Consider the following 25,030-nt stretch of genomic DNA (forward strand, 5'->3'; position numbering starts at 1 on the left):
TTCAGAGCTTGTTTTTAATCTGAATATAACATATTTATATGTTTTTGGAATCAGCAAATGATGGAGAATAAGATAAACGTAAATTTGGATCGTTTTATAAATTTTTATTTTTTTTTACAATTTTCAGATTTTTAATGACCAAAGTCTAATTTTTAAGCCACCAAGCTGAAATGCAATACCGAAGTCCGGGCTTCGTCGAAGATTACTTGACCAAAATTTCAACCAATTTGGTTGAAAAATGAGGGCGTGACAGTGCCGCCTCAACTTTCACGAAAAGCCGGATACGACGTCATCAAAGACATTTATCAAAAAAATGAAAAAAACGTTCGGGGATTTCATACCCAGGAACTCTCATGTCAAATTTCATAAAGATCGGTCCAGTACAGGGCCGGACGAGGGGGGGGGGGGGGGGGCCCAGGGGGCACGTGCCCCCCCCCCCCCCCCCCCGGAAAAAAAAGAAGAAAAAAACTTGAAAAGATTTTTCTATGCTGATTCTATGACCATTTCTAAGTTCAAATGGCACCAGATGGCACCATTTTGCTTCTTTGGGCAAAATTTGTTCCGGGGGGGCATACCCCCGGACCCCCCTAGCAAATTCGGGCGCTTCGCGCCCATCACATTCACTTTCGATTCAAAGTGCCCCCCCCCCCCCTTACAAAGCAACTGATCCGCCCCTGCAGTAGTTTAGTCTGAATCGCTCTACACACACACACAGACACACACACACACGCACACACGCACATACACCACGACCCTCGTTTCGATTCCCCCTCGATGTTAAAATATTTAGTCAAAACTTGACTAAATATAAAAAGGACTTGTCACGCCAATGGCGTGGATGATTCCGGTGCTCTGAGTGTATCCCGATTCCTATCCAGCTTTTCAGCGTTTCCTTCTCTTGAAACCAATCCAACAGTTTGTAACACAAGTGTCCAGCAACAGCCAATCACAGACTTCTTTACTTTCACTACGTGGCTTGTCGCCATTTGCTTCGTGGACACGCTGGTATCATAGCAGACGCCGGTTGTTTTGTTTTACAATTCTCTGGTATGCACAAACGTTTATGTCATTTATTGCAATCTTCCTTGACCAATCATTTTTAGCAGTAGTTCGTAAATTGTATGTAAGAATCTAGCGCATACCGAATCTGGAGTAAAACAGCGTCCAAACTGTAGTGTGACGATTTCTGGTGATGTGGCAGTCTTGAGTCGGCCTGCAGTTTTGTCGGTATGGCTTTCTGTAATTTTGAGCAAACGAAAGGTTGATACAGCGCAGTGTTTGTGTAATCACCTTTCCCCTGCTTTGTTTGAATGCCTGCTGTTGTGTTCGTTTGAATGTTATTTGCATGCACTACGATGTCACGACTGTTTTGCATCTTTCTGGGACAACTCTTGCCCCTCCCATTCTCGAAAGTAAGGCCTAAAAAAAAAATAGGTGTGGTTACGGTAACCCGACCTACCCTATTTTTAGGGGCCGACCCTATAACTTTTTATCACATTTGTCAACAAAAACAAAAAAAAACAAAAAAAACAAAAAAACCCGAGTGCAGAAAACGCAATGAAAGCAAAATCGCCCGAGTCGCACACTTATTTCCCTGTCAAGTAAGTTTAATTTGTACACATTAGAAAAAAAAGTTTAAAAAAAAAAGTGATTGCCTACCTTCCTACCCTATTTTTTTTTGGCTATGTTACTGTAACCATACCTATTTTTTTTTTTGGCCTAATGCCAATCAAAGTGAGTGTTCAGTGAAAAAGACCTTGTGCAATGGCATGGATGCTTCCGTTTTGAAAGTCCAGTCACCACCACAGTATGCTAATAATGCAAGGAGGATCCTGCATGACTTCAAAACCACCAGTAGCGCAACGGAACTCGTCTCCAGGCTCAAGCTGGACCTCCTCATACAACGGCGCACCGCGACCAAGGCCACCATGATGTATCTCGTCGCCATATAACCTTCGTGGTTGAAAACGACGTTAAACACCAAATAAAGAAAAGAAACAAAATCATGAGTGGACTGGTCGAGGTAGCCCCAAGGGAAGGCACACTGACACCGGTCCCAAGATCAACCAGGGGGCACACCACCAGACTACAGGTCCCCCAGTCTCGCACTGACTCCCACAGAACATCGTTCTTCCCGTCAGCGATCTGCCTCTAGAATACCATCCCCCAAGCGGCTGTGAGCGCAGACTCCCCCAATGCCTTCAGGACCATCGTTGAGGCCTGGCTCCGAGGCGCGAGCCCATAGGCGCACCCCCTGTCAGAATCCACTCCCTCTATCCCCTCCCCCCCACCCTCCGCATTAGATTCACCTCCCCTTGCATTAGATTCCCTTCCCCTCTCTCATTAGACCCATCCCCCCTCTCCATCCCTAGCAACCCATAAGTAATTAGTAGTGATATAGGTAGAATCTATCACTCTTGCTCCCTATTGTTCGTCCTGTTTGTATTGTTTCGTCGGGGCCCAGTTGCTGCGCTAGGTAGCGCTGGGTGTTAGGCTCGCCCCTCAGCCCAGGGCCTGAAATCGGGCGTCACGGCAAATAGCTAAAGCAATAGCTTGCCTACCAACCCACCACTGACCACTGTTTTGATTTTCATAGACTGTACACTATCCAATCCACTTTATCTTTCACTCTAGGGAAATCGGGTGCACCAACCAAAATGAGGATCGTTGCCCTGTAAAGGGATTTTCTCACAAACGTGAAGAAGTTGTAATACAGTAACTGGCACTCGAACTGCTAACATTTTGTGTTGGTGCCTGTCTCGACCACACAAAAAAAAACATTGAAAAAGAAAGTCATGAACAGTATGGGTTTCTTGACATTTGTAGTAATTTAGATATGGTGGAACTGCCCTGACAGTGTGAGGGTTGTCGTCAAAATAAATGAATTTTTGTTATACTAATTAATTAGGGAGATAGCTACTGCACCAAATTACTTAATAGTAGGACTAGAAAGGTCCGACATATTACCAAAGCCTCACTGCCTTTCACAGAATCACTATGTTTATTGTCTTATTTGCATGATTTAGGTCTACACTTTACTCCATTGTTAACCAACTTGAACACAGACAATGCACACAGTATATTATTATTAACCAACTGAAATTGCAAATAATTTCACTCCCGCAGTGGGGCACTGCGGTTATGAAATTAAAGGCCCCTTCTGTTTTTGGAACCGCAGGAGCTTTCTAGTTTGCTGTTAGGTAGATTTTTGGTTCCTCTTTCCTGTCATGCTCTCTTTTTCTTCATGAATTCTTTTCTTTTTTCTGCCTTCTTGCTCATTCACCTGTATTTTTTCCAAAAATCTCTTCTCTTGCCGCTTGTCTCGCGATTCATGTATAGTTTAATCTGTTAGTGTTCTGATGTAAGTCCAGCAGTAGATAGGTTAAGCCTATTTTAACATACTGGAAACTGGTAATCTTCCAGTAGGTATTAATTTAGTTTTACTAAAGCCTGCTGGGACACAAGTAATGGGTTAGTGCATTTGTAAACAGGAATCGCTTGACAAGTGGCCCCCTTCATCCCCCCCTTCCTCGTCCTGATATGGCTCTGCGTAGTCGGCTGGACGTTAAGCAACAAATAAACAAAAATAATTTCACGTTTGCAGATTGCAGTGGAACGATTAGCCTGTTGCTCCAGCCATAATGAAGACGGCTTCAGGGTCATGGGGGCCGCAGTGGTTGCTGCGAATGTCGCCTGACAAACAGGACACGCTGCTGAAGATGATGGTGTTAGCCATTGCTGCCGTACTCTGTGAGTTTCTTTTTACATTTAGTCAAGTTATGACTAAATGTTTTAACATAGAGGGGGGAATCGAGACGAGGGTCGTGGTGTGTGTGTGTGTGTGTGTAGAGCGATTCAGACTAAACTACTGGACCGATCTTTATGAAATTTTACATGAGAGTTCCTGGGAATGATATCCCCGGATGTTTTTTTCATTTTTTCGATAAATGTCTTTGATGACGTCATATCTGGCTTTTTGTAAAAGTTGAGGCGGCACTGTCACACCCTCATTTTTCAATCAAATTGATTGAAATTTTGGCCAAGCAATCTACGACGAAGGCCGGACTTTGGTATTGCATTTCAGCTTGGTGGCTTAAAAATTAATTAATGACTTTGGTAATTAAAAATCTGAAAATTGTAAAAAAAAATTTTAAAAATTATAAAACGATCCAAATTTACGTTCATCTTATTCTTCATCATTTCCTGATTCCAAAAACATATAAATATGTTATATTTGGATTAAAAACTCTCTCTCTGTCTCTCTCTCTCTCTCTCTCTCTCTCTCTCTCTCTCTCTCTCTCTCTCTCTCTCTCTCTCTCTCTGTGCTTTTATCGTCGTCTTCGCTGCTGAAGATGATGCTGTTGGTATGATTGCTGCTGTACTCTTGGTTTTTCTCTTTAGTTCATTCCACTCCATATCTCTCTTTCTCTCCTGTCTTCCTCTCCTCTCTTGCTCTGTGAGCCATGTCAGATCTGAGATGTCACCATCATAGAAATCTGTAGAGCAGCAAACCGAGTAATTCTATAGTGTGTGCACTTGCAAACTACTGGCTTTGGGACTGGGAGCTTCCAGGATTGCTATGATTAAAGGTATTCAAGACGGGGATGAAATCATTTAATGATTATGAACTAACCTATGAGCTGTCTAGAAGTAGAAGCTGCCTCTCCAGTTTGTCAGTCAGAATGCTTTTTGAGTCACTTGAGAAAAAGTGACTATGTAATCGGTCAGTGTTAGTCTGTCCGGCCGGCCGTCCGGCCGGCTGTCCGTAGACACCACCTTAACGTTGGACTTTTCTCGGAAACTATCAAAGCGATCGGGCTCATATTTTGTTTAGTCGTGACCTCCAATGACCTCTACACTTTAACGATGGTTTCGTTGACCTTTGACCTTTTTCAAGGTCACAGGTCAGCGTCAAAGGAAAAATTAGACATTTTATATCTTTGACAAAGTTCATCGGATGTGATTGAAACTTTGTAGGATTATTCTTTACATCAAAGTATTTACATCTGTAGCCTTTTACGAACGTTATCAGAAAAACAAGGGAGATAACTAGCCTTTTCTGTTCGGCAACACGCAACTTAACGTTGGGCTTTTCTCGGAAACTATAAAAGTGACCGGGCTCAAATTTTATGTGAACGTGACTCATTGTGTTGTGAATAGCAATTTCTTCCTGTCCATCTGATGCCTCATATAATATTCAGAACTGCGAAAGTGACTCGATCGAGCGTTTGCTCTTCTTGTTTGTGTTTTTGTGCACTTTTTGCAGATAGTAGTTACTGATAATTCCTTTTGAGTTGTAATTTTATAGAGTTTCCATGTCTTGTTTTTTTTGGGTGTTTTTCCGTTATATCCTGGTATTTGACTGTTGGTGTCTGAGTATGCTAAACTTGCTTGGTTGGAGAGTACACATCACAAGTGTGCATTTGTCATGTGTGGTTTAGCTCATATCTTTTGTCAACAGACAAGTTTGCCTCTTTTTGCAGCATTCTCCACCCGTCTGTTCTCTGTTCTGCGGTTTGAGAGCGTCATTCACGAGTTTGATCCATACTTCAACTACCGCACGACCCGCTTCTTGGCAGAGGAAGGATTCTACAACTTTCACAACTGGTTTGATGACCGTGCCTGGTATCCCTTGGGCCGTATTATTGGAGGCACCATCTACCCAGGTACTGTTTGTTGTACAGAGAAACCCTCATTTAATACTCGCCAGCTGGGCGATTTACTTAAAGAAAGTCACTAGCCCGGCAGAAATTTCACTGGCCCTGTTCATACCACAGTTGATCTATAGTGTTGATATGGCTTTAAAACTCGATATTACAACCAAAAGTGTTGCATTTGACCAGAATTTTCATTGGCCTGCTGGGCGAGTTGCCAGGCAGTTTCTACTAGCCCGGTGGATTTTTTACTTGCCCCTGGCAATCGGGTGGACGATTTGGCCATTCCTGATACTTCCCATCTGTTCAGACCTTGTTTTTTTCTCAGACTTTTTGTTCATAACCTCTGCGCATTTTCCTAAATTTTTAAACCTTGTAAAGGTTTTTCCGAGGTCGTAAAAGAGTGGTTGACGAGTTTTCCTCGGGTTGGGGGTGTCATAGTATGGTCAGGGAAAATAGGACAACAGAGGATTGATTTCACTCAGTATGAGCAGCTGCATGCTGTTCTCCAGGGCTTCCATGACTGTAATGATTAAATTGTCAAGACGGGGATGACACTTCTGATTATGAACACATAAATGAGCGCTGCATGGAAGCCATTTTGAAAATTGACAGTTTTTGAGTCACTTGAGAAAATGTGACTCTATGTAATCGGTCAGTGTTAGTCTGTCCGGCCGGCCGGCCGTCCGGCCGGCCGTCTGTCCGGCCGTCTGGCCGGCCGTCCGTAGACACCACCTTAACGTTGGACTTTTCTCGGAAACTATCAAAGCGATCGGGCTCATATTTTGTTTAGTCGTGACCTCCAATGACCTCTACACTTTAACGATGGTTTCGTTGACCTTTGACCTTTTTCAAGGTCACAGGTCAGCGTCAAAGGAAAAATTAGACATTTTATATCTTTGACAAAGTTCATCGGATGTGATTGAAACTTTGTAGGATTATTCTTTACATCAAAGTATTTACATCTGTAGCCTTTTACGAACGTTATCAGAAAAACAAGGGAGATAACTAGCCTTTTCTGTTCGGCAACACACAACTTAACGTTGGGCTTTTCTCGGAAACTATAAAAGTGACCGGGCTCAAATTTTATGTGAACGTGACTCATTGTGTTGTGAATAGCAATTTCTTCCTGTCCATCTGATGCCTCATATAATATTCAGAACTGCGAAAGTGACTCGATCGAGCGTTTGCTCTTCTTGTTAATCTTTCCCCTGATGCGTTAAGAAAGATACTATTAGTATTAACTCTTAACAGTACATGTGTCTGCTGACATCAGGTCTGATGGTGACGTCAGCGGGCATCTACCACCTGCTGAACTTCCTCAACATCACCATTGACGTGCGCAACGTGTGCGTCTTCCTGGCCCCCCTCTTCTCCAGCTTCACCACCATCGTCACCTTCTTCCTCACCAAGGAGCTCAAGGTACGCTGCATTTCTCTTGTGGTCTTCAACCGCCACTTAGCCTTTGTTAGGTTATAAATCCCCCTTGCCTGTCTACTCCACACCTCTTCTTTTCTTAGCTGTTCAGTATGGTCTGCTTAGATTTGATCTTGTTTGTCTTACGACCCAAACAACACTCGTTTCCTGACTGCAGCCAGTCATTTTTATGACATTTATTTTTGTTGACATGTACTGCATAGATAGTTAGGTTTTTATTGATAAGGAGCGCTGCACACTCACACAGTTGCGACGATGGCCAAAATTGGCCCCTGCAACTCATCAAATCCAGATCCAGATCCTGCAGGTATCGGGCTTTTCAAGACGAAAAGTAAAATCCCAAATTGTAAGACCTAAAACAATCTGAAAAAGTCGTTGCGCATATTTCCACAGAAGCAGAATCTAATCAGCGTTTGTACCACACCTTTTTTTTTTCATTTTCAGTGATCTTCAAGGAAAGAGCATGCCCCACTGTCATACAGCAGTCCCTCTCATGAACGGACACCCTTGGGCCATAGCAAAACTGTCCGTACATTGCAGGTGTCCGGTCACGGGAGGGGTGACCACACCACCCCCTCCCCCATACACTCACACAGAGACACACAAACAACAGGATTGAGTCTATGCTAATCACTTCTTGTGGCTACTAAACAATAACAATAAACTCCTAATACTACTTTAATTGTTCTGTAAAAAGGATTTGTATGAAAAGAGTTGAAAAGAAGAGATAAAATAAATCCTCAAGGGCAGTGAACACACTCACCGTGCACTGACATACGAAAGCAGCCACACAAACACAGCACCGAGGAGCGTGTGCAGATGCTTTGCAAGAATAAGCTTGAAAACCAGTTTGAATAAATAGCAGCAGATAGAGCTGCATGTCATAATCATGTAATTTTTTTTTCTTGTCTGGCTTTATTGACTGCATGCCGATCATGTGGCATGGCCGTGACTTTTCACTCTTCAGTCGGAAATACACTGTACATAACACAGCTCCCACTCTCCCTCACTAATGCCTACCCCAAGCTGTGACAACTGATGCTTGGAAATTGTGTGGAAGAGTACACCTCTATTTCTCTCCAATGCTCTTCCTGCTGACATGCAGTGACACCGGACACCCCACCGAGTTTAGCCAGCTACCCCCCCCCCCCCCCCTTCCTCTCTCTCACTCCCTCCAGCCATGTACTGTTGGGGGCTGCGGCCAGAGAGGCCAGCTGCACTGTACACCCAGAGCAAAACCAGTTGACTGTGTCGTAACTTTTGACAAAGCAAGACAACTGAAGGGTTCATAGATTAGGCAACCGACTCACTGGTCAAGGCTGAGGGGAAACAAGAGTATCTTGTCAATGAAAGAGGTTACACACAGACACACGATGCTGAGAACTGTGGCCGGTATTTCACTCACTTTCGCTCAGGACCTTCATCGACTGTAGTTTCTGTTGTTTACGTCCAACAGACAAGAATAAAGAGCTCAGTGCAGTTTCATGTTGGCATCTTCGCATGTAATCCACTACTGACCAAAACTACCCCCCCTCCTGATGGGTACACGCGCACTCAAGTTATCAGTCACTGTCATCACGCCATTGCGGCTGTGATCTTTGTACCAAGAGCCGGACTGCTCTGTCATCGATTTTGTTGTGGTGAAAATTTGACGATGGTCTGTCCGTACATTGGAGGTATGACCTGCTGTTGGGACCAAAAATGAGTGTCCGCGTCCACGTTTTGCAGGTGTCCGTTTAAGGGGGGGCAAATATAGAAGGCAAACACTCCGTGCCGAGCAAATGTGTCCGTACATGTCAGGTGTCCGCTCACGCCGGGGGCCGTACATTGCAGGGACTGCTGTACTGTGTTGGTGACTGTGAAACGTCGCCAGTACTGCTCAGTGTTTCAGAAGGCTTGGAATGAATGTAAAATAACAGCATTTCTTTTGTTTATTTCAGTCAAAGAATTTGTGTGTGTGTTGTGCAGGATGCTGGTGCAGGTCTGGTGGCCGCCGCCATGCTGGCTATCGTCCCTGGCTACATCTCTCGTTCTGTGGCTGGTTCCTATGACAACGAAGGTATCGCCATCTTCTGCATGCTGCTGACATACTACTTTTGGATCAAGGCGGTCAAGACCGGGTCTATCTACTGGGGCACCCTCTGTTCTCTGGCCTACTTTTACATGGTCAGTATTTATAGGGATCACATTTAATTTACATGGGGAACAAAATATCAAAATACGTGAACAGATTTCAACAAGGCGACAAAATACCAGTTGGATTTTGTTGGGATTAGTTGTTTTTCCAAACAATTATAATGCAATCAATGTTTTCTTTCTCTCTTCTTTTTCTGGTTTATGTTAACAGCTTTTGTAAGGATTGTTATGATATGTGAGAATATTTTGTTTCAGGTGTCGTCGTGGGGAGGCTATGTGTTCCTGATCAACCTGATCCCGCTTCACGTTCTGGCTCTCATGATCACTGGACGCTTCTCTCACAGGATCTACCTCGCCTATTCCACTGTAAGTTATCTGTTCTCTCTCATTAAACTGTCTGTCTAGCTCTGTTACTGGTTTGGAATTTTGTGATTTTTACAGAGAAGGAAGAAAATGCAGTTTGACCGGTATGGAATAGCCCATCTTTGTTGTATGGGATGTGAATAATCAGTCAGCCTGTGTAGATGTGTGTATCTTCAGACAACGATGATGGGTTGCATACTGCACAGGGATGGCCAAATCTCAAAATTTTTATTCGCCAGCCGGGCGAGTAACTTCAAGAAAGTCCCTAGCCCGGCAGAAATTTTGCTGGCCCGGTACATACCACAGTTGATCTGCGGTGTTTATATGGCTTTACAACTTGATATTACAACCAAAAGGGTCGCATTTGACCAGAATTTTTAATGGCCAGCCGGGCGAGTTGACAGGCAGTTTCTACTAGTCGGGCGGATTTCGTACTCGCCCCTTCATTACAGGAGCACCAGCTATTAGTCTTTGCTGTTCTGATGTTACCTTCAGACATGGGTGTACAAATGAGTATCTTTGCAGCAAAGTTGACGAGATGACAGTTTGCTGTTAGCCAGCTGGTCGGTTTCACCGGCTGGCTAAAGCTATGACTGTCAATGTGATGTAGATGTACATGTTGTCTACTTGGTCCAACAATTAAACCACACTGACTACCCTGTACCACCTACGTTTGTTTTGAACGTGAAGTTCGAAAGTGTCATACGAAGTGTCTTTCAAGTGTTGGTAACTAGGACTGTGTTTTGTTACAGGTGTACACGGTGGGGACCCTGCTGTCCATGCAGATTTCCTTTGTGGGCTTCCAGCCTGTGCAGTCCTCGGAACACATGGCGGTAAGGTTTGACTATGGTCTTACTTTATGTTTTTGGGGGTCTCCTTGGTAATAAGAAAGGAGTCTGTTACTGTTGACAGTATATTCGAAAACTATTTGCTTGGCTTTGTAGATTGATACTGGAAAGAGAGAATAGTTTGGTTACACAAGTCTAACTTTGTACTATTGAAGTTCTCTGTCGCTTTTTGACTCCCTTGAGTTATCAGGAAAATCTTTGGAATGAGCAGTGTTAGAAGTTTTTGAAGCTAGACCTTTGAAACTTTGCACACTTCTAGGGTTTGATGATCTCTCGACACAACCCCAGTTTAGTTGACCCATGTCAAATTTTGGGGTCACAGCAGGGTCACGTTTGGTTAAACAAAAATCAACATTTAGGATTTCTCTAAAGATTTTGGAGCTACAGCCACCAAATTTCACACACTTGTATGTTTTGATGGTCTTCAGACATGACACAAATTCAGCTACTTTTCGTCAACTGTTAAGGTCACAGCATGAACATGTTTGCTGGAGAAGTTCTATCACTACTAACAAATATCCACTGAGCTATCAATGAAATAAGTCCCCACTTCCATTAAAATATGATGTCATTGTTTTATTTAAGGTCACAGCTTAGTGTCTGGGATGATTTAGTCTTAGCCTTTGTGTTGTGTTTGCAGGCGCTGGGAGTGTTTGGCCTGTGTCAGATCTGGGGCTTTGTGGACTACCTGCGTTCCAAGCTGTCCTACGAACAGTTCACTCTGCTCTTCCGCAGCTTGGTGCTGCTAACTGGAACCATCGCTTTTGGTGCCGCCGCTGTGGCCACCGCTATGGGCAGTATCCTTCAAAGTTGTACCGAGAGTTTGAGTCTTTGTTGTGAAATTTGCTTAGGGGGTATTGGGTGATTGGTGGGTGTTTGTGGACAAATATGTTGGTGTCTTTGATGGTAGGCCTATTGATTTGTGACTGTCAAACGCTGAGGCAGAAGGCTTCTTTTTCGAGCAGCATTGAATTCTGTATCAGGAAAAGGTCTAAAGATGTTTTGAACATTTCTGACACTGACTCCAGGCCCTAGTTTGTGTGAGGATGTAGACGTACCACTGGACCAGCCCTTTTTTGACTCACATGCGAAGCAAAAGTGAGTCTATGTACTCACCCGAGTCGTCCGTCCGTCCATCCGGACGTCCGGAAAACTTTAACGTTGGATATTTCTTGGACACTATTCAGTCTATCAGTACCAAATTTGGCAAGATGGTGTATGATGACAAGGCCCCAAAAAACATACATAGCATCTTGACCTTGCTTCAAGGTCAAGGTCGCAGGGGCCATAAATGTTGCCTAAAAAACAGCTATTTTTCACATTTTTCCCATTTTCTCTGAAGTTTTTGAGATTGAATACCTCACCTACATATGATATATAGGGCAAAGTAAGCCCCATCTTTTGATACCAGTTTGGTTTACCTTGCTTCAAGGTCAAGGTCACAGGAGCTCTTCAAAGTTGGATTGTATACATATTTTGAAGTGACATTGACCCTGAACTATGGAAGATAACTGTTTCAAACTTAAAAATTATGTGGGGCACATGTTATGCTTTCATCATGAGACACATTTGGTCACATATGATCAAGGTCAAGGTCACTTTGACCCTTATGAAATGTGACCAAAATAAGGTAGTGAACCACTAAAAGTGACCATATCTCATGGTAGAAAGAGCCAATAAGCACCATTGTACTTCCTATGTCTTGAATTAACAGCTTTGTGTTGCATGACCTTGGATGACCTTGACCTTGGGTCAAGGTCACATGTATTTTGGTAGGAAAAATGTTTAAAGCAGTTCTTAGTGTATGATGTCATTGCTAGGTTTAGTTACCCTAAAGGTCGAGGTCAAGCATGTGAGTCGTATGGGCTTTGCCCTTCTTGTTAATTTAGTCGAGTCGAGCGTTTGAAAATGCCTGAGCCTGAAGGCGGGTGTAACTTACACCTCTTGGTATCAGTCTGCCTTAGAGATGAGGACGAAAGTTTGCCAGATGGCCAGAATAGTGCGCTGCATTTTCCTGCATAGAACTAAGGCGCGTCTGCCACGACGGTGCCTGAGCTAAACATTGGCTGGCACTGCTCACAGCCCGGCACACGGCACTGTAAACATTCCCTGTCCCTTCACCTCTCTCGCCACCATCCGCCCTACCCTTGGTCTCATGCCTTATTGGTTCCCCTTCGTTCAAAAATGTGTCCACGTGATTGTGTTCTACAGAATTCATCTTCAAGTATGAGACTTATTTTACACGATTTCATCTCATGGCTAATCTTTGTTCCAGATAGTCATTCCTAATCAGACTCTACACACTTTAGCCTCCCTAACTCGGTGCTCCTTCAGAAATCTCACCCTGGACTGGACGTTTCTACTCGCTGCTTGATCCCTCCTACGCCAAGAACAACATCCCAATCATCGCTTCCGTTTCCGAGCATCAGCCGACCACGTGGTCCTCCTTTTACTTTGACCTGCAGCTGCTGGTCTTCATGTTCCCGGTGGGGCTGTATTTCTGCTTCACCAAGCTGACCGACGCCAACATCTTCATCGTCATGTACGGCGTCACCAGCATCTACTTTGCTGTAAGTCCTGAAATAGCCCTGCGAAAGAGATAAAGATAATATTTCATATAGTCCTGTGATGTTACCCACTTAGCTATAAGTCCTGAAATAGCCCAGCGAAAGGGATAAGGATAAGATTTCATAAGAGTCCTGTGAGGTTACCCTTATGGAAATTTGGGCAGCTTTCTCACTGGGGAAAAGGAGCTGCCACACAGTACGGCGCTACCCTTTTTTTCCTGCATGCATGTATTCATGTTTCCAAGCCCTGAGACTTTCATTGTCAACTTGGGTTCTTTTTCGTGCGCATGGGTGCACATGAGGGTGTTCGAACACTGAGGAGAGTCTTGAGTCTTGACTCGAGGATGTCACATACTGAAAGAAGAGCCGGGACATTTTCAGATTCATTCAGTGTGACAGCGAAGTTCCCACATGGCTATATTTACGAATTGTTTGAGTTTTTGTCCTTTAGAGGTTTTGTGTGTGGTGCGTCTGTATGTGTAAGGGCGAGATGTTATCTTGTCGTATGTGTGTGGGCAAGATGTTTTCTTGTCTGTGTTGTAGCTTCATCTATGTCATAAAGTTCTCTGTTTGTGTGTGTGTGTGTGTGTATCATCTCTGTCTGCCATAGAGCAAGTAGGGAGTTGGTTGGGCAGTGTACCGTTTGATCCCAGGATAAAGCAGAGACATGATGAAAAGGAAAGGTCGCTCAAAATGACTAGACTTGATCACCTTCATACCATTTCTCATTCTCTGCCCTTCTTTGCTTGTCAAATGAAAGACTTCATACCATTTCTCATTCTCTGCCCTTCTTTGCTTGTCAAATGAAAGACTTCATACCATTTCTCATTCTTTGCCCTTCTTTGCTTGTCAAATGAAAGACTTCATACCATTTCTCATTCTCTGCCCTTCCTTGCTTGTCAAATGAAAGACTTCATACCATTTCTCATTCTCTGCCCTTCTTTGCTTGTCAAATGAAAGATTTCATACGATTTCTCATTCTCTGCCCTTCTTTGCTTGTCAAATGAAAGACTTCATACCATTTCTCATTCTCTGCCCTTCTTAAGTTCTTTGCTTGTCAAATGAAAGATTTCATACGATTTCTCATTCTCTGCCCTTCTTTGCTTGTCAAATGAAAGACTTGACTCTAAAAAAAGGCGACTGACAATTACGTCTGCATTGGCATGCCCACGTTGCCTGCATCTGCTGCAAATTTAATGGTGCATGTCATTGTCAGGTGCATTCAGAATTTGTTATCGTAAATGTATAGCTGTGAGTGTGATGACAAGGTTTTATAAATGCATGTAGATTTGATGGTGCATCTAAGGTGCATTCAGTATTTGTTGTATTGAATATGAGTGATGAAACGGTTGTACAATTGTCCCCCAGGGTGTGATGGTGCGTCTGATGCTGGTGCTGGCCCCAGTCATGTGCATCCTGTCGGGTATCGGTGTGTCCTCCATCCTGACCGCCTACATGAAGAACCTGGACACCAACCGCAAAGACAAGAAGCCGAAGAAACCAGACTCCAGCTACCCCCTCAAGAACGAGGTATGTATCTGTCTCTTGCTAAAATAACTGTGTTCTTAGTGATCATTTTCCAAGATAGTTCTACACTGAAGACTGACATTGTGTCTGACTGTTGCCTGTCAGTATGTACACGCCAATGAAATACAAATCTAAACAACAAGATGACTGTGGGCAGGGATGTTGTTACAAATTCACACCTATAGGACAAATGTCCTGATCTCTTCAGAATCAATAGGACATTTGACCACTTTCAGAAATTTCAATAGGACATCATAATTTTGTGCAAAACACTGTCCATGGAATGGTTCCAAAATCATGCGCACACACATGTTTAAACACACACACATAATAGGGCATATACACCAAACATTTGTGTACGCATTGTTTTATCAATTTAGTTCCAAATAGGACATACACACAAATAAACAAACATCTGAAAAGCAACGAAAACGTTCAGCACTCTTTTTTTAATTGTCTCACAAACTGCATGATTTGATTAGAAAATGAAATATTGAGGGAAAAAAGGAAACAAAAACCGGTTCAACATAGATTCGACAAAGCCGTATGGTCTCTTTGCTGTCAAGGTCTAACCAACCAAACGGGGTCAGCCATGAATAGCTAAAAGGCCGTTTCTACGAATTTCCTGTCGTGTCGACACCATGTCCTGGACAAAAGACAAAACTTCTCTTTCCGTGGTTGTGTCAGTTTCAGCGGCGACACTGTCATTGGCACTGTCATTTTCAAGAATGACGCTCGCCGTGTTTTCACCTGTTTTTGACTCAAACGTAGCACAGGATGCCGTTGAAAAGCCAAATATCTTCAGCTTTTGTTGATCTTTGGCAGGCTTTAGTTTTATTTCGGTGGCATGATTCAGTGCGCTTCGTCAAAATGTCTCGAACTGAAACCGAAAGCAGACGCAAGACTTAATAGTCAGTTAGAGTTGTCTCCTGTACTCCTAACTTTAGTGTGCTGCAGACGGGTGTACACGAACGGCTCATATCGCAAACGGTTCGGAATTCCCGAAAACGCAAGATCCAGCACCACACAACTTCAGTGCACCTGTACGCGAGAGTGCTCGGTCGCTTTTTGAAAATGTGTATCTTGAACGGAAAATATCGAATATCACGCTGTCCGAAGGCATGGAGTTCTTATCGGACAATGACAGCGCTCAGTTCAAAACGATAGGACATCTGACCGCCATGCGGCTATGTGAATCGGACATTTGAGCCTTTCAATCGGTCTATGTCCGATGTCCGACGCCTAACGACATCCCTGTGTGGGCGAGAAGAACAAAGTTGAAAAACGAAAGAAATTAGTACTCGCCAACACAAGGAAGAATGGCTGGAAGGCTTCACGTAAGAAAAACACTCCTTCGTGAACTTTCAACCAAATTAAAAGATACTTGATACTGAAACAGTTGATAATTACTAGCAAGAAGTATAATGCATCCATTGATTTCTACTATCCTTTATTACTGTTAAGCCTGTCCTCAACTGGGCGAAGTTGACTAGTAAGCTGGCCGCACAGAGCTTAAGCACTGAGTTTTCATTTAAAAGACTTGGCAAAGTATTCGCGTAGTGGTCTTCTGGCTCAAGGAAGGACCGCCTTGAACGCCTTCATTTTGTTGTTTGTTTGACAGATTGCCAACGGCGTGATTCTGATCATGACGGCTTTCCTCATCATGTACACCTTCCACTGTACCTGGGTGACGTCCGAGGCCTACTCCAGTCCCTCCATCGTTCTGTCCGCTAGAGGTGGGGATGGCAGTCGCATCATTTTTGACGATTTCCGTGAAGCTTACTACTGGCTGAGACACAACACTCCGGAAGTAAGGACTCAAAATCAAAAAGGAGAACAGACACAAAATTATTTTAGAAAAGGATGATTGGAGTGGAAGGACTCATTTTATCAGCCGAGACGGCATACTCAACCAAGATCATGCAAGTTATAAATGGATGGCTGTCAGAAAAACAAACAACAACAAAGCCAACAAGTCAAAAGCAATATTGACTTGTAGAACTGACCTGTTGAAAATTGTTGCCCAATATCTTTACATGAAAAAACAGAAATGGAAAAAGGGACCGCGGGTGAAAAACCAAACAAACAGTTTTGTTTTATTGATAAACTTCTGGTAAACAAACAGGTAACAAACAGTTTTGGTTAGCATGAATACTGGCACACTGTGATGTATGATTTCTGTTGCAGGATGCCAAGGTGATGTCGTGGTGGGATTACGGGTACCAGATAACAGCCATGGCCAACAGAACTATATTGGTGGATAACAACACCTGGAATAACACGCACATATCTCGTGTTGGACAGGTGAGCAGACCTGTTTACCCTCCCGGATTGTCCGGAATTATTACGGATTTGGGGGTCTAAATTCCGGTATTACGGAAATCTACCAAAAATTCCGGAAATTCCGGTCGAGAGAACCTTTTCCGTGCGCGAAAATTCGAAGTCGAAATTGTGGTAGTCACCAGGACTGTGATTTCAAGGCTGACCGGAACAGCCTTGTCTGCGCATGTGCACAGCAAGGTATTTGTCGGATTCCGCGCGGTTTTGAGATCGACATTGTCCGAAGTGTAAGGCCGATCTCTGTGGGGACGAAATGCCAACCAAAAAAGCGAAAGTTGTTCAGAAATATCGGCAAAACTATCGAGTCTGGCGAAATCTAAGAAGAGCGAATCACATGCAGTTTGATGATCGACTTGAGATCAGTGCAACAACAAAGCTAGTCTGTCAGGAGTCACGTCGCGGCACGTGTCCCGAGGTTAGACGCAGCATTAGTTTTAACAAAATGCAGTACACAAATGAACATGGAAACAAACAAAAACACCAAATTATGTTTGGCAAAACATGAGCCTGCTTCGCATCGAGTTTATTTGACCTAGGTCTCTACTTCGACAGAATCTCTCAGACCTGCGAACCGATCTCTCGCTACGGTCAGTCGCGCCAGAGACATAGATGTAGGTCTATGGTCGCGCTCATCAGTGACTTGCGCTGTTGCCGAAATTCAAGTCTTGAGTCTAAAACTGATCTCCATTAATATTTCTCCAATATAGCAAAGATCACAGTTCTTTGAATCAAAAAACTTACAAGAAAATGTTTAAATGAAAGGGGAATGTTACAGGGGTTCCGCCCCCCACCCCCACCCCCTGCTGTCAAAAAAAAGATGTTTTCCGTCTGTCGAAAGAAACTAAACATTTTCTGTCTGTGAATTTGTTGTTGTTGTCGTTTAGATAAAGTAAACTTGTCTTTGTTAACTTGTTGTGGGTTTGTGTGTGTGTGTGTGATCGAGCTTCTGTGTGTGTAGTACAATACTGTTAAACATGGTTATCAATTTTGTAATTGTTTTGCATGGTAGCGCGCGTTCAAACGTGTCGTTTAATCGTTTTCAAGCTGGTTTATGGATGATAAAAAAAGATTACTGAAAGATGCCACAAATTACTGAAAAGTACCAGTTGCATTCCTGATTTTCATTTGGGGGGGGGGGTAAACCGGTCTGGGTGAGCATCTGACTTTTGTCTGGGGGGTGTTTTGAAAATGTGTTGTGGAGTGAGTGGATTGGTTGAAGAAAATTTATTTGGTAGAAAAGTGGAGCTTAGTATGCTGTGTTATGTACATGTAGTCTTCTGAGCTATATCAAATCTTGTGATCTTGGTGCATGACTAGTATTATTTACTGTTACGTGCTCAGTTCTATTGTAAACACAGGGGTGTTATATGTTCACAAACCAGCACCTTTGCTTGATAATTACAGTCCCAATACTACATGATTGGTTGGCCAGAATGAGTGGAACTGCAGCTAAGTACATGTACTGAAATGAGTTCCAGCCTGTCATCTTCGGTTGAAAAGTAAATACAGAAACATAAGCATCACCGAAAATCCATACAAATTGAAAAGACGGCCAACATAACAGTATTGGTGAATAACAACACCTGGAATAACACACACATATCACGTGTTGGATATATCATGTATTTTGTTCTTGTATTTTGCAGGCCATGGCATCTACAGAAGAAAAGGCGTATGAGATCATGAGAGAATTGGACGTGGGTTACGTCCTGGTCATCTTTGGAGGCCTCACAGGCTATTCTTCAGACGGTGAGTATTTCTTTAGGTGACAGAAAGCGGAGCGGGTGAGAGGAGCCTCTTGGAAGACTGTGAATTAGGAACTGCAGTGAGAAGGGAGAGAAGCTGTGGAGGCTTTGCTCATGAAGCCCTGTAGCTGTACACAAATCTGATCAAATCAGGTGTTATAAAGGGGAGAGTCTTGAATTGAGGGTAAATTTACAGAGGTTATGATCAGACAATCTGAAGGAAAAAAAACAGGTTCTCAAAAAGGGGGGGGGGGGGGGTGTTTCCACTGTACCAATTTCTTCAAATATGCAGGTAGTCATCCATGTGTGAAACATGTGAGGTTCCTGCCCCTCCACAAGACAGCTTCTCAGCTTGTCACAAGCTCTCTTTCTCTGGACACTTTTTTTGTTCTTGAGTGATGACTGATGTGTATGTGTGTTTATTAGTTCTGTGTGCCTTGGAGAATGCAAGGAGGTTGTGTGTGTGTTTATTAGTTCTGTGTGCCTTGGAGAATGCAAGGAGGTTGTGTGTGTGTTTATTAGTTCTGTGTGCCTTGGAGAATGCAAGGAGGTTGTGTGTGTGTTTATTAGTTCTGTGTGCCTTGGAGAATGCAAGGAGGTTGTGTGTGTGTTTATTAGTTCTGTGTGCCTTGGAGAATGCAAGGAGGTTGTGAGTGTGTTTATTAGTTCTGTGTGCCTTGGAGAATGCAAGGAGGTTGTGTGTGTGTTTATTAGTTCTGTGTGCCTTGGAGAATGCAAGGAGGTTGTGTGTGTGTTTATTAGTTCTGTGTGCCTTGGAGAATGCAAGGAGGTTGTGTGTGTGTTTATTAGTTCTGTGTGCCTTGGAGAATGCAAGGAGGTTGTGTGTGTGTTTATTAGTTCTGTGTGCCTTGGAGAATGCAAGGAGGTTGTGTGTGTGTTTATTAGTTCTGTGTGCCTTGGAGAATGCAAGGAGGTTGTGTGTGTGTTTATTAGTTCTGTGTGCCTTGGAGAATGCAAGGAGGTTGTGTGTGTGTTTATTAGTTCTGTGTGCCTTGGAGAATGCAAGGAGGTTGTGTGTGTGTTTATTAGTTCTGTGTGCCTTGGAGAATGCAAGGAGGTTGTGTGTGTGTTTATTAGTTCTGTGTGCCTTGGAGAATGCAAGGAGGTTGTGAGTGTGTTTATTAGTTCTGTGTGCCCTGGAGAATGCAAGGAGGTTGTGTGTGTGTTTATTAGTTCTGTGTGCCTTGGAGAATGCAAGGAGGTTGTGAGTGTGTTTATTAGTTCTGTGTGCCTTGGAGAATGCAAGGAGGTTGTGTGTGTGTTTATTAGTTCTGTGTGCCTTGGAGAATGCAAGGAGGTTGTGTGTGTGTTTATTAGTTCTGTGTGCCTTGGAGAATGCAAGGAGGTTGTGTGTGTGTTTGGCAGCATTCATACTAGAAAGAGCAGACACATGATGAAAACAAAAGGTCGCTCAAATGACTTGACCTGATTACCTTCATACCATTTCTGATACTCTGCCCTTTTATTTACCAATGTTGTGTACATTGTGTTACTATGAGAATAAAAGTCGCTTGTTCTTTCCAATGCTTATTTTCCCAAGGGTGTCCTCTCATCGGAGGTACCACCACTTTACTATGTTTTCATGCCATCTAACCAAACGTTTTGTTTGCAGATATCAACAAGTTTCTGTGGATGGTGCGTATCGGCGGCAGCACAGACCGAGGAGCGCACATCAAGGAGATGGACTACTACACCCCGCAGGGTGAATTCAGGGTGGACAAGGAGGGCTCCCCCACCCTGCTCAACTGTCTCATGTACAAGATGTGCTACTACCGCTTTGGGGCCGTCTACACCGAGAGTGGTGAGTGCTTGGATAGTGTCACTCTTTACTGAGCGCCGGTAGTTCTTCTAACATAAGGGATGTAGCTTTTGTGCTGAGGTCACAAGCTATAGAGGACAGACAGCCACATGTTGCAGTTAAAGGGGCTGAGCTAGCCGGGCTGTGCTGATAATAGCAGACCTCTTTACCCTTACTACTTTGGAGTCATTTATTACTATTTTTAGGATTTTTGGGGAAAATTTCTCCATTTGAGTCCAGACTACGATTTTCAAATTTGCTTCGAATTAGGTTTGTGTTGCTTATGTTGGCGTTTGTAACCACAGGGTTACAATTTTGGTCATCCGATTACTATTTTTTGACTTGACCATTACTCTTGTCAAGTTTTGGGTGTACACAGGTCTGTGATGGTAATAATATATCACTTTTCTATAGCACAAGTCCCGATAACAGCTCCATGCGCTTTACAATTGAAATGCAAGAAACATAAAACTAAAAATGCGACCTTTTACTGATATGTGACCCTCCACCACGGGATGAGTCGCATGTCACCTTTGCATGATTTTCATATTTGTACATTTTCCTAAAGAGATTTTTATGCTCTATCCAGTGGTGAAAATCGTTTTAAAAAAGAGCAAAAACTGTTTGAGTTATAAGCCTGTGACTAAGGTGACCCTCACACTGTTACCAGACACTCCCCGGACTTATATTAAGCCTAGCGCAGAACCGCGCGAGGTGACATGCGACTCATTTCGTGGTGGAGGGTCACATATAGCAAAACGACTAAGCACAGTGCATGTGACGGTCAAAGACCATCGTTGCAATGCACCTGTGGCCGCTATCACTGATTCGACGTTACAAAATGAGCGAAGGGTTACAACTCCAGTAGAGGTGTTTTACTCAGGAACCCTGGCAGGGTTGATTTTAATCCTTTGAAAGGGCAGAGACATGATGAAAACAAAAGGTCGCTCAAATGATTAGACCTGATTACTACCTACATACAATTTCTGATCCTCTGCCCTTCTTGGATTATAAATAGTTGTCTTCACATTAAATTACATATTCTTACTCCAACCCACATATGTGACCCTCCACCACGGAATGAGTCGCATGTCACCTTTGCACGATTTTCATATTTGTACATTTTCATAAAGAGTTTGTTATGCTCTATCCAGTGGTGAAAACCGTTTTAGAAAAGAGCGAAAACTGTTTGAGTTATAAGCCTGTGACTAAGGTGACCCTCACACTTTTACCAGACACTCCCCGGTCTTATATTGCCTAGCGCAGAACCGCGCGAGGTGACATGCGACTCTTTTCGTGGTGGAGGGTCACATATAGCATTAAAACTTCAGTTTGAGTGCCAAGAGGTTCAACATACACTGAACCCTGGTAAATGGGGAAGTCATCCCACAAAAAAACCTTCATGACCTTTGACATAGTCTGTTAGGCTTACTTCCCCTTATGTCCACTGCGCACGCGCGGTAGCCACACCGGTTTGTCATTCCCACTGATAAGTATCCTCTTAGGGAAATTATAGCGGGGTAGGTGGAAGGGAATTTATAGCGGGGTAGGTGGGAGGGAATTAACTATGTGAGTTGGGTAAGTATATTAATCAAATGAAAATGTATTACTAAAGTTTTCGATTAAATTACATATTCTTACTCCAACTCACATTTATATAGCAGATGAAAGGGCAGAGACATGATGAAAACCAAAGGTCGCTCAAATGACTTGACCTGATTACTACCTACTTACAATTTCTGATAATCTGCCCTTCTTAGATTGTAAAATTGTGTCCTCACATTTGTGGGCATTTACACACATGAGAAATATCTTTGTTGTCGCTGATGTGTGCCAACTGTGCCTGAATAGATGTGTTTTCAAACCCACAAACGTGAACCCCCCCTGGAGGTTTTTTATTTTCTGAAAGTCAGCAGACAAAGCTGAAAAAAAGGAAACATTTTTAAAAAGGTTAGCAGGGTTCCACACAACCCCAAAAGTCAAAGGTATTCATACCCTTTCAGGAAAAAAGTAAAGGGTTTTTATACCCCTTCCAGATTTTTCACAGGGTATGAGTGACAATCGGTTTATCCATGAAATGTCATTTTTTTTCCCAGAGCGTTTTGCGAGGCATTTTTTTGAGCAGGCGACAGCACCGGATAGGCTAAAGCGAACAGTGCCATCGAGATGGTCAGTTTAACACTATTGTGACTAGCACTGCCACGGCGTTTAACGTCCTGCCTGCCCAAGCTTGCCACCAAGAAACTTCCCAAAAATCAGTAACTGTAAAGAAATCTGTCTAGCAAGCTTGAATTAAGTCCAATCACCACCAAATTTTGTGTACTAATTCAAAAATGGATGCCCAGTTCAGTCGTGCTATTTATAAGTTTGTCACGCGATTTGTTTTAGCAAAGGGGGGTGAAAGGGGGATAATTTGTGTTTTTTAACGTTTTTTTGTGTGTGTTTTATTTTCCACTGCTTTTTTTTAAAGTTATTTTTTAACAGAAAGTATTATAAATAATGTTATAACCAAACAAGGTGTAAAACCTATGAATTAGCTGAAATATTGTTAACATTGTACACAGAAATAAGGAGACAGTACAAAGAAAAAAACAAGCAAATCACGCATTCACTCACAGCATCCTGACTCAAATGAAACAAAACTGTAACACTCACCAAATGATGTCTAGGTAATCCATATTGAATATAAGTCACATTTTCACAACAAAGTACCAACTGAACACCTATGAACAATTCCAAAAGGATTTGAAGGCTCCAGCCATCCATTGTTATCAGTGCTGCCACGCCCCCATAGCTCCTGCACGATTCCGAGATACATGTTCGTCTAGCAGTATCACCCCCTACCACGTGTAGTTGCTGACTCGTACTAGCAACAACGGGACTGTTTCTTCCTCAATATCACTGCTATTATCGCTTTCTTGAGGCTAAAACGACACGATGTATCATGATCTACAGGATCCTCAAGATCCAACATCCGGAGAATCTCCTCCCGTGACAAGGCTCGCCTTCGATTCATTTTTTTTGTTCGAAAACACCACGCAAATCTGCACTAATTTGATCAAGCCGGAAGAGAAAACCACGTGTATCAAGGGAAACAACTCAATTTATTGCAATCTTCAAAAACCGGGAAGCAATCACGAGTCTTGTACCTTGTATGACTGGTACTGAAAAATGCGCGTCCCGTCCATGGGCGTGTCAGCGCGGTTACTGATTTATCAGTGTCCCGTCGCGAAAGTGTTAAAGATATCGCACAGTTTGAGGACAAGGGAGGCAACCTCTGCTTCACGGCGTGTCAGTGTCGACAGAGGAGTGGCACAAACACGGCGTGTACTTTAGTGGTCTCAGTAGAGCAGGCGGCCTGCGTGCTGTTGCTTGTAAACTAGCAAAGGCTATACCCTTTCAGCGTTTGACTCGTACGTTTTTTTACCTCTTTGGAAGAAAACAGTTGCGTATTTATACCTCTTCAGAGAGCATCTCGTACGTGATTTGGAGGGTCAAAGGGTATTATACCCTTAATTCTACGTGATGTGGAACCCTGGTTAGGTTGTGTTACAAAAATTATTAAATTTGTTTATGCTTGTTGAAAGATTCTGCAGTGGATTAAAAAAAATGAGATTTAATTAAAAAGAAGACCTACACAGACATAAAAATTCCCCTTTGTGTTTACTTCATGGGAGAGAAAGTCACCAGGTGCAACTAAGCCCATTCTTAAAACTTTACCCCCAGCTCAAAATTTAGCTTAATTTGCAATTGATTTTTGTCTTTCTTCAGGCAAGCCCACAGGGTACGACCGTGTGCGTAACACTGAGATCGGCAACAAAGACTTTGAGCTGGACGTCCTAGAGGAGGCTTACACCACTGAACATTGGCTGGTCCGTATCTACAAGGTCAAAGATTTGGAAAACCGAGGAGCCTAGATGTTCATCATGCATAATTGTGTCCTTTTTGGATGGTTTTGTGTTTTCATTTGCAATTGTGATGCCAATAAAACTAAACAAAATTCTGCTGAAAATATCGTCTGTTCATGAACATTTATGTCTCGTGCACCTTTGTAACAAATCACTGCGGCTTTAGTCAAAGTTTGTTTGCATGGTTAAAATGAAAGTGGAAGTTGTATTTGCGTGTTGTTACTTTATACTGATGTGAATAAGAAAATGTCTAAATAAAATACTTGACAGGCTTAAACGGAACTAGCCTTCATCATGCATCTGCAAAAGATTTAAACAAAATGTTAAGGTTGTTATTGTTAGCAGTGAAGTAACTGTATGGTAGGTGTGACATCACTTCACTGTTTAGAGATGATAGTAATTAAGTCCCATATTTTGTTTCAATTTCAAGTTACGTGAGCTTGTGAATTAGAATGAGGATTGACTTCAGTCCTCTATTTTTTTTTTCTGGCCTATCAGGGTAGACACATGCAGCTAACTTTTTAAACAACTGATAATCTCTTTTAAAAGGTCAATTATATTGAATAAAAGAGTGTTTAAACATGTGCATCAGAGTTTGCAGTACTTTCTCAATGTGGGGGAAAAAAAGGCTGAAAGAGTTTTAATGAATAAATATCTTGTGTATACACTGTTTTTCATGCATTCCT

The 25,030-nt window shown here is 42.9% G+C and overlaps 1 protein-coding gene across 2 annotated transcripts; it reads left to right on the plus strand.

Moving 5' to 3' along the window:
• Window positions 1-915: 915 nt before the first annotated feature.
• LOC138980033 (dolichyl-diphosphooligosaccharide--protein glycosyltransferase subunit STT3A) lies at window positions 916-25,016 on the plus strand. Of its 2 annotated transcripts, none has more exons than XM_070352825.1 (15): window positions 916-1,047; window positions 3,605-3,750; window positions 5,484-5,666; window positions 6,931-7,076; window positions 9,060-9,257; window positions 9,483-9,593; window positions 10,343-10,423; window positions 11,079-11,235; window positions 12,773-13,008; window positions 14,374-14,535; window positions 16,154-16,342; window positions 16,720-16,836; window positions 18,519-18,621; window positions 20,251-20,439; window positions 24,208-25,016. In XM_070352825.1, the coding sequence occupies exons 2-15, from the start codon at window positions 3,642-3,644 to the stop codon at window positions 24,351-24,353; spliced, it is 2,127 nt and encodes a 708-aa protein (XP_070208926.1). In that variant the 5' UTR covers window positions 916-1,047; window positions 3,605-3,641; the 3' UTR covers window positions 24,354-25,016. The 2 variants fall into 2 exon arrangements, with proteins under 2 accessions (XP_070208926.1, XP_070208927.1); XM_070352826.1 differs by lacking the exon at window positions 916-1,047 and adding an exon at window positions 1,078-1,227.
• Window positions 25,017-25,030: the final 14 nt, after the last annotated feature.

This window comes from Littorina saxatilis, linkage group LG11 (assembly GCF_037325665.1).
Source record: "Littorina saxatilis isolate snail1 linkage group LG11, US_GU_Lsax_2.0, whole genome shotgun sequence".
Taxonomy (NCBI): Eukaryota; Metazoa; Mollusca; class Gastropoda; order Littorinimorpha; family Littorinidae; genus Littorina; species Littorina saxatilis.